The following is a 13,698-nucleotide window of genomic DNA, read 5'->3' on the forward strand; positions in this document are numbered from 1 at the left end:
CCTGCATTGTTGTCATAAAGGCATCAGACTTTGATAAAAATCCTGCTGAGCTGGACTCAATCATCTTTGTTGAATGAACTGGTGTCAGGGAGTTCTCTTTTGGCTTTTTTAAAGGTCACTCTTTGCTCACTTCTTTTTTAGCTCACATTTTTCAGGCTTCATGTGGTATGCTGGTTATGCCAAAGTAAAGAGCTGGATCAAAGACGCTTGCTAATAAGGCTAAGGATCAATCTGTCTTTACAGACCCAGACTGCTAATAGATAAAGGACTAAGGAGTCTCCATCTACATAACTAGCTGGCTCCCAGGATCCTAAGTTGCCTGCTAGAACAGTGCTGTGAACTTTACTTTTTGAAAGGTTTGGTTTTATATCCAGCTTTGTGTTTCGTAAAGCTTGCCCCCAGAGTCCCTGCCAGATGTACTGAGAAATCTAACTTTGTCCTTATTTTCTCCTTTTGGGGATCATTCCATCAATCACGGAGTGGTACAAGTGTGGAGACAGCAGAAGTCTGGTTCACATTCTGTATCCACTGTCACGTCCAGCTGGCTGGGATCACACTGTACTTTTAAAGGACAGGCGTATCAGCTCTTAGCTTTTTGACGCCATACCTCAGTGTGTTCTTCCCAAATTTATGTTATTGTCACACAATGTTTAATAAAATCAAAGTAGTGAGCCAAAATAGCCCCTTTAGACTTCTTCCAGTCATCACTACTGCTTTCTTTTCCTTTTCTATATCTCTGTTTATTGACTATATAAATCATAAAGCTCCCCTCTCAATTGCTTGTAATTATGTATTTCAAATTATTTATCTTATTTGGATCATTCTCATGTTCTTAATCTCTTGATTCTTGCTTGTTTTTTTTTTTTTTTTTTTTGGCTTCTGTTGATTTTGAGCCACTTTATTTTAATTTGTTATCCCACTTTGACTTTCAGCTTTTCTTTATAAAGCTGTGTAATAAACAAAAGGTGATAGACCTATTTTTTTGGCACCAGTTGATATAGTCTCCTTATTTAGGTTCTTTGTTCAGGACATATCTTTGTCCTTTCCAAACCCTTTATTCTTCAAGGAGGATGAAACTCACAAGAGTTAAGCTGTTGAATCAATCTTTTTTCCTCTAATTAATAATTGAATTACTGTGTCCAAAGAGGAGCAGTTATTTATTTACTTATTTGTTTTTATTTTTTTTATGCCTACGGCACCTGGTCTTCTTAGGTGGTCTCCCATCCAAGTACTAACCAGGCCCGACCCCATTTAGCTTCCAAGATCAGATGGGATTGGGCTTGTTCAGGGTAGCATAGCTGTAGATAAGGAGAAGCATTTCTTATGATTACTAATTTGTGATTTATGGTTCTAGTCCTTAAGGTTGTGATTCAGTGTATGATTTAATGTGCAACGAAGGAGCTCATACACTGGGAAAGGAAAGGAAGAGAGAAATAACTTAGATGCTGAATATGTAAACTGGTAATTGAGATGTCAGTTTCAGGCCAAAATCTAACAGATTAGCAAACCAATGATCTGGCAGCTGGTGGAGAAGGAAAAGGGAATCACTTAAGCCCGGCCTTGATTCATGAAAAAAATAAGTCATGCTAGACTAAACCTCATTTCCCTTTATGGTAGAATTACTTTAGTAAGAGAAGATAAGGGAGCTAAAAAAGAATTACTGTAACTGGGTTTCTGCAAGGCATAATGAAATCTTGTAAGCATGAAAGAGAAATGTGATCGAGATAATACTATCATTAGGAATATTTGGTGACTAAATAGGTAACTGTACCCAAACAATGAATCAGTGTAAGTTTAGGAATTAAATCTTTGGGGCTGTGTCATTGCTCACTAGCTCACCATTTTTATCAATGAATTCATTTATCCATTCATATTTATTTAGGTGCCTACTATATGCTAGATGCTTAAATATTTAGAAAATGTGCTCATCCTATCTTCAAATGACATGAAGTAGGGTGGGTTACTGAATACCATGGATGACAATCAAGGTTCACAATGATTTAAACAGACTAGGATGATGAGTCTAATTCATGGAATTTAGTAAGGAAAAACATAAAACTATTAACATGGTTTCCAAAATTCAAGTGTGAAGAAAGTCTAAGGATTTAGGTTGACTTTAAGTGTAAGAGAAAATAACAGTAGAGTAAGAACTGCCAAAAGCCAATACTATCATGGTGGTCATTGGGTGACAGAGAGGTGACTTTTGGTTTTTGCCTTTCTATCATTTTGTGCTTCTCAGGTTTATGATGTCACGGATATATTACTTTTGCTCCTTAAAAAAATTATTTCTTTTTTTCCTTTTGAAAAGGCAAAAGGGGCTGTAGCCAATGCTGATAACTGAGGCTTTTATTATTATTATTATTATTATTAAGTTTATTGGGGTAACATTGGTTAATACAGTTACATAATTTTCAGGTGTGCATTATCATTTGACATCTATATATTCTATGGTGTGTTTACCACCCAAAGTCCAGTTTCCTTCAACTTCCATATATTTGATCCTCTTTACCCACTTCACCCTCCCCCTACACCTGTGTATTTGACCCCCTTTACCCCATCTATCTCCCCTTCTCCCCCACCCGCTACCCTCTAGTAACCACTACTCCATTGTCCATGTCCCTAAGTCTCTGTTTGTCCTGTTCATTTGTTGCTTTTAGGTTTATATTCCACATATAAGTGATATCATGTGATTTTCAACTTTTTCAGCCTGGCTTATTTCTCTTAGCATGATTATCTCGAGGTCCATCCATGTTGTCGCAAATGGCAGTATTTCATCTCTTCTAATGGCTGACTAATATTTCATTGTATATAAGTGCCACAGCTTCTTTAGCTAATCATCTATTGTAGGACACTTTGGTTGTTTCCATATCCTGTTCACTGTGAATAATGCTGCTATGAACATTGGTGTGCAAATATCTTTTGGGATATGGGTTTTCAAGTCTTTGGGGGTAAATACCCAGCTGTGGGATTGCTGGATCATATGGTAGATCAATTCTTAGTTTTTTTGAGGAACCTCCATACTGTTTTCCAGAGTGACTGTACCAATTTGCAGTCCCACCAGCAGTGTATGAGGGTTCCCTTTTCCCCACATCCTCTCCGACGTTTGTTATTACTTGTTCTGTTGATTATAGCGATTCTAACAGGTGTGAGATGGTATCTCATTGTGGTTTTGATTTGCATTTCCCTAATAGCTAGTGATATTGAACATCTTTTCATATGTTTGTAGGACATTTGTATGTCCTCTAGGGAGAAGTGTCTGTTCAGGTCCTTTGCCCATTTTTTTGATTGGATCATTTGTTTTTTTGTTGTTATTGAGTTATACGAGTTCTTTGTATATTTTAGATATTAGGCCCTTATATCGCAGGCATTGCTTGCAAATGTATTTTCCCCTTGAGATGGTTGTCTCTTTACTTTGTTGACTATTTCTTTAGCTGAGCAGAAGCTTTTTGGTTTGATGTAGTCCAATTCATTTGTTTTTGCTTTTACTTCCCTTGCCTTTGAGGTCAAATTCATAAAATCTTCTTTAAGACCAAGGTCCTTGAGTTTAGCTCCTATGTTTTCTTCTATATATTTTATTGTTTCAGGTCTTATATTCAGGTCCTTAATCCATTTTGAGTTAATTTTGGTGTATAGTGATAGACAACAGTCTAATTTGATAACTGAGGCTTTTATTGACAGGTGGGGAGGAAGATCGTGATACTCTCCTTCATTAATCAGTGCTCACATCCTCTGCCTGAATAGCTGAATAGCGGCCTCTCCCTGGTAATCAGCATGATTGGTAACGCCCCCATGCCCCCGCCCCTAGGCCAGCACCTTGCCTCTGGTTAGCGCATTCTCCGGCTGGCTTGGCTTGAAGCAGCAGCCTCCATCAGTGCAGCAGCTGTCTCTCGTGGGGGAGACTGGCGAGGGAACTTGGCTCCCCAATTCATCACCCAGGATACCCCACATGGACATAATACTTGGTAAGAGGATTATAAATACTGCTTCGCTACTCTTCTAAGAAGTAGTAGAATTGCTCACACCTGTTCCTTTGTGCCTTATTATTTGTTTTCCCAAAGATTTGGATTCAATTTACATGGGAAGAATGTTAATAATAGCAGCTCACATTTAACGAGCATTTATTATGTGTGCCAGACATTGTGCTAAATTCTTTACATGGATCATCACACATAATTCTTGGACCAGCCCTGGAGAGGCAGGTTTGATCTTTATGCCCATTTCCTAGCCGAGGAAACCAGGAGAGGTTAAGTATGTTGCTCTAAGTGGCAGAGCCAGGATTTGAACCTTGCAGTCTTGTTCTAGAGCCCAGCTCCTAGTCACTCAGTTGTGCTGCCTCCTGTTCTGAGGTCATCCAGTTCAGAACCTCTAGCGCAGATCCAGGGGCGCAGGGCCTCTGCTCTTCCCGAAGCCTGTCGCTAACTCAGCTTTCGCATTGGTTTTGATTCCTTTCCAGCATCCAAAACCTTTTATTTCTTTTTGCTTTCTTTCTTAGATTCTGTTTTAAGTCCTTTCCCAAGAGCCTTTCATCCTCTCAAATAAACAAAATATTTAAAGGTTTTTTTTAAAAAAGCCCTTTCACCCTGTTCTCAAGCAGGAAGATCAGCTTGCATTTATAATTTATGTAGTTCTGTGCTTTTGATCTAGCATATAGGTCATCAGAAGTTCATATAGTTTTTCCAAATAATTTCTGAGCTTTTCTGTATTTGTAACACCACCTCTACAAAGAACCATTTCAACATAACTCCATAGATGCAAAACAGAAAAGGGAAAAGCATATATATAGTCTTATCTCAAGGAGCAAACTCAAAGGTAAAAACAAATTTTAGTTTTTAGCACCTGCATTTTCATAGATCCTTTAAAAATCACATTCCAACATCAAAATTCTCTTAGGAATCTCTTAAGTTTCCCTGTCACCTTGAGCATGAAGTCTCTTGACAGGTACATCCAACTCATTACACTTAAATAATTTTAGGCACAAATTTCATCTGGCGAGGTCTCACTGTTCCCAGTCGGCAGTTAGTTACCAGCAGCAAGTCTTAAGACTTGTTAGTAGACAGTTTCAATGTTATTTATTAACACCCTCAAAGCCAAGGAAATACCACCCCCCAAAGCCAAGGGAGGTTCCCACCACATTATGTAATGCCTCTCTGATCACATAGTTTCCTTGATCTGGCCAGCACTGCTTTGCACTGCCTATGGGAGCCCTTCTGTGGTCTAGGATTTTCAGCATTTACAGCACCTTTTTAGCACTATATGCCATGACTGCTTTGTTTGAGATTGAGAATTTATAGACAGATAAAATATAGCCTCTGCCATCTTTAAATATCTACACATTCCTTACAGTGTCTTGGAAATGGGTGGAGATACTTTCTTATAAGATTCTCCCAAGAAAGTACTTCCTTTATGGCCTTATGATTTTTCATTAGAAGCACCATTGGCAATTTGAGTAGTACATATTTTTCCTAGTACAGGGCTCTTCCTTGCATTTTTGGACATTTAGCACCCTTGACCTTTATCTATAAAACATCAGTAATCCCCCATTCCCATTACTTGACAATTGAAAGCATACCCACACACTCCCCAGTACCCTCAAGAGGAGCAGGGGCATCCCTGTAAATGGTCGCTCAGGTGTTGCTGGAGTTGGGCGGAAGGAGGCTGGGGAAATGGACTGCAGCATCATACTCTGTGTGCAGCTGTCACATTCCTCTGCCTCTTCTCTGCCGCTCTACTCTTGTGACATCACATCATTCTCGGGAAATCTGGACACTGAAAGCATATCTTTAGGGAGAGTGCAGCAACCTGCTGAGATTTTGCTTCGCTGAAGATCAGTACATTTTACATATTCCCTTCAAGTTCCTTAGAACCAACATTCATTTGATGAACCAGACAAAGCAAAGGGAGAAGCATAGCCATTTAGTGTATATTGGCTGGAGCTTGAGGATATTCTGCAGGAAGGCAGTTATGGCAAGACGTTTAGTCCTGTAATGCCACAGTGTAACATAGAAAGTAAGATGAAGTTCTCAATGAGAAAGTGGTAGTCAGAAAAACTTACCATATTGTTGCCAGTTAGCTATCTATGTAGTAAGGGGCGGAATACTGTGTAGTTCACTTTGAATATTTGAATTTGAATCAAATGTTAACATTCTGACCGTCCCCTAAGCTAACTTACTTGGCCCTGTATACTCTGTTCTAGAAATAATATTAAACTATTAGAAGTCATTTACAAGGAATATGTACAATATTAGGTTTTAGTATTGAGCAAAGAATAAATACCAAAAGAATAAAACAATTGAAACTAAATTTTAGAAGAATAATTGAATCTCAGAATTTTGGTGGGGGTACAAAATGTATGACTAGTAGGTTAGAATGAATCGAGGTTCAAGAAAGTGGGATGGAAATTTGGGTGGAAATGGAAACTACTAGATGTCATAGAAGGGAATATGTAGATAGATAATCTCAGGCAAAGCCCAAGCGAGAGTATACCTGGCCTCCTCTGTGTTAGTCATTATAGCACTTGCATATTGCAAACCCCAAAGGCTTGTGTTTTAATGGTGAGATACCATGGCCCAAGTAACAGCCCCTGTAATTCAGAGCAAGTAAGTTTCTCATGGCACTTAACCACGTTGCCTTACACAGATGAGTACTCCTGCTCCCACCCAGTGTTGCACTATAAAAATTCCTGCCTCTTCACTAAAAGCCTCTACTTGCTTGAGAAACTTCCTTTTGTGATTTGGAGACTGTGCTCATGGTACTAATGAGATTAAAAACAGCTTTCACTATAAAAGTTTATGATGCTGCAGTCTGTTCAGTTAGTGTACAATTGGATTAATAAATCTCCTTTTATCCAAAATCCTTTATTCGATCTACTCTTGCCCACTGTCCTACCTCTTATGTTCATGGACTCCTTCCTGCTTTGTGTATACACACCTGAAAATATGGCCATGGTCATCTCCAAATAAGGGAGGCTAGTTACAGACCCGATGTCCGATTTACAACAAGAAGACATTAAATTAAATGCCTCTTAAGAATGTTTGTTATTAAAGCAGCTTTTAGAAATAAAACCAATTAAGCTAGCCGGTGAGATGAATTCTGATATAAACTACATGGTTTCATAAATCCTTTAAGATCTAATCCCTGAGTCTAGATTGCTACTTGTGGCTAGAAACGCCTTCCATAACCAGCAAAATCAGGAGTGGAAGCGGAGTCACAGTTGATGAATTTTCTGAGCTTGGTCCAATTATCATAGATAGTAGTTATATTCTAGATTCAAATACCTGCCTTAATTGGTATGGAAGTCTCAAGGTTATTCATCCAGGCAGTTTCTGCTGTTTCACCCACCTCTTCCCTGGTGTTCATTTGTTCATCAGATGGGCTCACTACTTCCTCGAACCTCTTTTCCATTAGCATTCTCCACTGCCCCTTGTTCCACTCTGAGCTCACTCAGTTCTCCCAGCTGTTCTCGCATGTTATCTTCAGTAAGCTTATCTCTTCCCTCACTAATGAGAAAAGAGAGTAGGTTCCTCTGGCCCCACCTTTCCTAACCCTGTAACTCCTGTCTGACTGCCACTCAGCACTTCATTGTGAATAATAATGTTAACATTTTAGTCATGTTTGTAGGTACTTATTTGTATTTGATCATCGGTGGCCACATTTCTCCATACCTCCAAAATCACTGGGGAAAGATCAGGTCTTTCTAACTATAGAACAGTATGCATATTGTGAGATTTCAGGAGAGATCATTGAGAATCAGGTGTCATACTCAAAAAAAAAAAAATAATAAACACTTTCGGAGCTTTTTGGTAGCATTCTCCAAAATCAGCTGAAAGTGTGTAATTGTGCAACTGAACTGTGGGAGCCAAACTGTGGAGGAGACGAGCAAGGGATGTGACATGCAAGAGGTGAGATTATGTGACTAGGAAACCTTGCATCCATGGACTTCAGAATATATTCCACAGACTTTCCCTTGACTAGAAATGTGGAAATCTCTTTGAGAGGTGGGGAAACCAAAGCAGAGACTTGAAGTGACCAAGACATGAGGGGAGTCAAGAAAGGAGCATGGACTCCTCGATTCAGCAGACACCCTACTTTGCTCCCTCCCACAAGTCTCTGCTGGGGTCGTTAAACAACAAGGTTGGCCTGTAGGTTAGGAGTCAGAAGGTCTTCATAACCTCACCCCGCGTTGCTGCATCTCTGCCATTGAAGTGACCATTTGTGCCTCAGGATATTTACAAAGGAAACGATAACATAATTAAATCACTGTCCAGCTTTCTCTTAAATTAGGCACCATTTCACTTTTCTAAGGCCCATTAACCAGGGTTTGGGGTGAGGCTGTTCACTCTGAGATTCTTCATGTTTCTACTGTGTATAGTTTTCCGGTCACCGTAACTTAAAAGGGAAAAAAGAAATACAGAGTGGTTAAAGAATGTTTGGTGAATAACTGATTGTTCTCCAATATATGGGGACCTTTTTTAAGAAACTGTAGTAAACATACATAACAAAATTTACCCTTCTTAAGTATAATTCAATGACAGTTAGTACATTCACAATGTTGTGTAACCATCACCACCATCCATCTCCAGAACTTTCTCATCATCCCAAACTAAAACTCAGTATCCAATCAATAATTCCCCATTCCTCTGTCTCCTCAGCCCCAGGCACCACCATTCTGTCTCTATTAATTTGACTATTCTAGGTACCTCATATAAATGAAATCATACAGTCCTTTTATGACTAAAGTATTTCACTTAGCATGTCTTCAGAGCCCACCCACATTGTAGCATGTGTCAGAAATTCCTTCCCTTTTAAAGATGAGTAATATTCCATTGTATGTATCTGTCACATTTGTTTATCCATTCATCTGTTCATGGACAGTTGGGATGGTTTCACCTTTTGGCTATTGCAAATGACACTGCTATGAACGTTGGTGCACAAGTATCTGATGCCCTGTTTTCAATTCTTTTTGGTATATACCTAGGAGTAGGATTTCTGGATCCTATGGTATTTTTTTTTTTTTTAGCTTCTTGAGAAACCACCAGAGTGTTTTCCACAGCAGCCACACCATTTTATATTCCACGAGCTATATGCACAAGAGTTCTCATTTCTCTACGTGCTTGCTGGCGTTTTTATTTTCCATTCGTTTTGTTTTTAATAATAGCCATCCTAATGGGGATAAAGTGATATAAACGGGGACTGTTTTACTGGGAAAAAAACAGACTGAGAGGGGATATGTAGGAACCTGAGGCTGTGAAGACTTGGGCTCAGATGTGCACAGACGAGGCACCAGAATCTCAAATTTTAAAATTTGAGTAAGGAAGATAATATTTAACAAATAGCATAACATAGGGCATGAAACAGTTCAAAACACTGAAGATTCTTTAACTTTCTCCTGTGTTCAGCCTAAATGTCAGCCTGGCTGGGGACCCTGTCGAGGTAAAGTTAGATTAATGAAAAAAAGTATCTTCTCACACCAGTTTTGTCATCCTACGATGGGGATGTAAACTTAGATGTGCATAAACACTTCTTTAAAAGACTTAGTTCACAATTGGGTAGTTTAAAAAAAACAAGATTTCTATATAATACACCCCTACACTGTTAAAGTTGATGTGTCTTTGTTTCTACCTTAAATTAACCTACTATTCTGCATTTGAAGCTCTCTAGGTTCCTCTTGGGGGTCCTTGTGGCAATCACAGGGAAGTGAAATTTCTATTGCAATTATTTAACAGTGAACCAATATTTATCAAGCATTGGTCGTGTGCCAGGACTTATAAGAGCTGCAAATAGAGTGTAGAGTAGAGCAGACCCTATCTTTGTGTTCATGGAGCAACAGTTTAGTGGACGACCCAGATCATTTATCATACAAATATATTTGTAATTCCAAACTATCTTTAATTCCATAAAGAAAAAATACCTGAGATATTTCTCTCCTTTCCTTTAGATGATTCATATAACTACTCTAAGAAATCTACTTTCTTTTCTCTTTAGGAGCCTCCAAACTGGCGGCTTTGCCTGGGAGGGAGAGGTAGAGAACAATGCGTATAGCAAGGCTACAGGAGTGGTCCCCCAGCACAAGTATCACCCCACAGCAGGCAGTTACCAACTCCATTTTGCCCTCCAGCAACTTGAACAACAAAAACTTCAGTCCCGGCAGCTTCTGGACCAGAGTCGAGCTCGGCACCAGGTAATTCAAGATAAGACTTCCATGTGCTAACCTCTTCCTTCTGTTAGTAATAATAATGTCAATGGGAAATGTAGGAATACAGTTTCCCAGAAGTTTACCAGCACCACCATCGCTTGGATGGTTCATGGGGAATCTACTCTTAGGGAAGATATGTCCCGAAGCCACATACATAGCATTGACTCTGCTGGAAGGTGATGCCGAACCAGTTGTGATACTCTTTCATTTGGATGTTTCTCCACAAAAGTCTCTATTGTGGTATTTACCCTTTCCGTCGTATGAGTTCAGTTCAGTAACCTCCCAGAAGGTCTAATTCCAGATTACCTAAAAGCTAGCCTTTTAAAGCATTTTTTATCTCAATGTGCTACATCCTCACCTGCATAGCACATATTAATCCCTCATGACCTATCGAAATTTTCAAGGAGAATCACTTTCAGGTTCTTCTTGTAGAAAGGGTCATAAGTGGAGTTGTTGGTCTTCTGGTTTGATAGTTTGTATATAAAACATTGTACACAAAAATGTAACGATATACTCAAAAATCCTTGCTGTCATGGAGCTTATGCTCTAGTGAAATATCAATTCCCTACTTACTCTCTATAAAATGACAAAAATTCTTGAGCATATGCGTGAGGGAGCTACAGAAGTATATTGCACTAGTGTATCAAAGAAGGGGTGACTTCACTGAAAAGGCCATAAAGGGTTAAATTTTTCTTGATGATTCAGGATTACCATTAGAATCAGTTACCAGGTTCTACATGTTCTATTGGGCTGAATCAGTATTGATTCTGTGACCTTTCCTGATATTTGGTTATGTGAAGAAATATCTCATATCAGCTAGATCTTTTGTCATTTGCTCTTTCTTTAAAAATTAGTTTGTGCAAAATTAATATTCATTCAAAAGCTAAAGCAGCATTTCCCAGTTTTATTTTCTTCTAAATAAAACAATTACATTATGTTCCTTGTCTTTACATATCTTTTCAACTACTGTCCAGGTTCAGACATATTATTTCAATGTCTTCATCACTTGATAGTGTACTCAGTATATTATATTAACTCATTGTAACTGAGAAATTGTAAGTGCAGACATTTGTGAAGCAGTTGATAGGTCGTTTTTACCAGAGAAATATCCAGACTTCTTATCTCGAAAATATGGAATGTAGCATCTCATTTTGATCACCACCCTGCCTTCTATCAGGTAGAAATTTCCTCATGTAGAAAGTCTTTATATTGGTAGACGCATTTAAGCCAGTTTGCATTTTCACAATCGCAAATGTAAATGTATATCTTCGATATTTTTTTAAGCTGTGTAAATTTGTAAAAACTCTTTGGATTTCTAAACCCCCTGTCATTCAGAGTACTTGAGAATGCCAACTTAATCAGATACTTGATAGCATAGATATCGTATATTGCCTTATTTCTCATACATGAGGGTAATCTATGGCTCTAGCATATCTAGACTGTAGATCCCTTTTCATTTTTAATGCTTCCATGCCTCGATTTAAAAAATAATAATAATAAAGAGGTGCTTGCAAGGCCTTGAATTTTGAGGAAGGAGAGACAGTTTTGCTGATTTTCACTTTTAGAAACTGCTTCATTTATAAGTCCTCTTTCTTTTGATTTGCTTCCAACAACTCACATTCCTTTGAAAATTCAAAGTACTGCTATTCTTGTGTGGATTTTTTTTTCACCGAGGATTATACTGGTTTAGTTTCACTGAACTATGAAGTATATGGAAAGGATGTTTCTTAGAATCTGTCAGACTATCTGTCTTAGGGAGGAGTCAGAACTCCCAAGAAGGGAGTTAACTTGTGTCTCCTAGAGAAGGAACAGAAAATCATTCATCACAAGTTTATATATGTTTATAACATCATTTTACTTCTCCCTGTTTTTCTAATCTATTTTTTTTTTTAGGTGAAAATGAATAAGGGTGAAGTTCTGGGACTGTGGGGAGAGCTAAAGAAACTAAATTCTGTTAGCTTGAAGAGTTTATAACTAATAAAAGAACAAATAAATACTAAATGTTCTAACATTAAAAATGGTTAGTAACTTTGGGCATTTTATTTTAGAAGACATTAAGAATCACTCCACAAAAGGAACAAAGCCCTACTAGATTTATAATCCTCTGTTTTTAGCTTACCTTGTGATTGTACTAGACCTGACCATTATAATTATAGTTAAATTGTTGATTGAAGCCTGTTTTGCAATCTCAGTATAGCCTGTATTTTTATATTCCTTGGGTTAACCTTTTAGAATAGAGATGGTTTCTCTGATGAACTTCATATACTTTAGATTCATTTTACTTAAGTGTAGGTAGCCACTGATACAACAATTTGGTTAATTGCCTGTATAAGAGCAGTAGGTAGAATTGAAATCTCATTTATCTAGCATTCATTCACTAGAGAGATCTGATTATGGAACAGAACATTTAAGGAGGTTTTATATTTTTATATTATATAACATTATAATATATATATTATTATATTAATTACATCACAGTATATAACGTGCATGGACAGTACCTTTCGTAGCAATGATCTAAAAATGCTGTGGGAAAGATCATGCAGCCATTCTTGCATCACGTGCAGAGGAAGTTCGCCCTCTTTTCTGCACTTAGCCAGCTTATTGAAGGTATTAATTTCAAGAAGTCAACCTTAGATTCAGGGTAAGAGTTTGACAGTGCGCATCTCTAACCATTCATGCAGAGTAAGCTTTGATCTTTATCTCTGTCTAGCATTTCACTCATAAATCTAAAAATTGTCATGCCCTGAATCTAACTCTACTAAAGACTGGTCCTGTAACATGGGCATGGATGAAGAAAGTCACCCAGAGCCATTGGCAAAGCCAGGGACAGAGGTACAGAGAAATAGGTGTGATCCAGTGCATTTGATAGTGCGATAAATAAAATAAGACAAAATTGAAACTATGAGTTTTTATATACTGATGAGTTAAAAAAAAAAAAAAGACATTCTTCTAGGAGCAAGGGTTGGCAAACGTTTTCTATATTGTCCATATTTTAGACCTTGTGGGTCATAGGGTCTCTCTGGCAACTATTGAACTCTCCCATGGTAGAGTGAAAACAGGCATAGACAATATGTAAATGATGAGTATGGCTGTTTTCCAATAAAACTTTATTTACAAAAACAGGCAGCAGTCTGGATTTGGCCTGCAAGCCTGGGGTTTGAGTAACAGAACCCGTTGGAGGGTCTATTAAAACACCAATTGCTTCTCCAACCCCATTTCTGATTCAGTAGGTTTGGGATGGGGCTCAGTTATTTCCATGTCTAAGTTCCCTGGTAATGCTAAGGCTGCTCTTCTGGGGATCACACTTTGAGAACCATTGAGCTAGAAGGAAAGAGATTAGAAATGTCTCTTGTTCATTATTTGTTTTCCATCCTTTGGAAGAGAGGCGGGATATGTTAAAACTTAGTGTTGTCCTTATAAAATTTCAGGCAATCTTTTTTTATAGGAACTTTGTTTCTATCTTTTTCACTTTATCTATTACAGTCTCCTTATAAATTAAGTTT

At 38.1% G+C, this 13,698-nt stretch overlaps 1 protein-coding gene and 1 pseudogene across 19 annotated transcripts in view; one reads left to right on the forward strand and one right to left on the reverse strand.

Annotated features, from left to right (window-relative positions):
• TTLL5 (tubulin tyrosine ligase like 5) overlaps positions 1-13,698 on the forward strand; it is a 215,592-nt gene that overhangs the window by 140,681 nt on the left and 61,213 nt on the right. For 18 of the 19 annotated variants that reach the window (XM_036238716.1, XM_016122545.2, XM_016122550.2 and 15 more), the window contains one exon: positions 9,982-10,177. The exons of the other annotated variant lie outside the window; for it this stretch is intronic. In XM_036238716.1, coding sequence (XP_036094609.1) covers positions 9,982-10,177 — 196 coding nt within the window. The remainder of the gene's footprint in view (positions 1-9,981; positions 10,178-13,698) is intronic. 19 annotated transcript variants of the gene reach the window in all.
• LOC118601218 lies at positions 1,188-1,306 on the reverse strand (annotated as a pseudogene).

The sequence above is a fragment of the Rousettus aegyptiacus genome, unplaced genomic scaffold (genome assembly GCF_014176215.1).
Source record: "Rousettus aegyptiacus isolate mRouAeg1 unplaced genomic scaffold, mRouAeg1.p scaffold_m13_p_3, whole genome shotgun sequence".
NCBI classification, from domain to species: domain Eukaryota; kingdom Metazoa; phylum Chordata; class Mammalia; order Chiroptera; family Pteropodidae; genus Rousettus; species Rousettus aegyptiacus.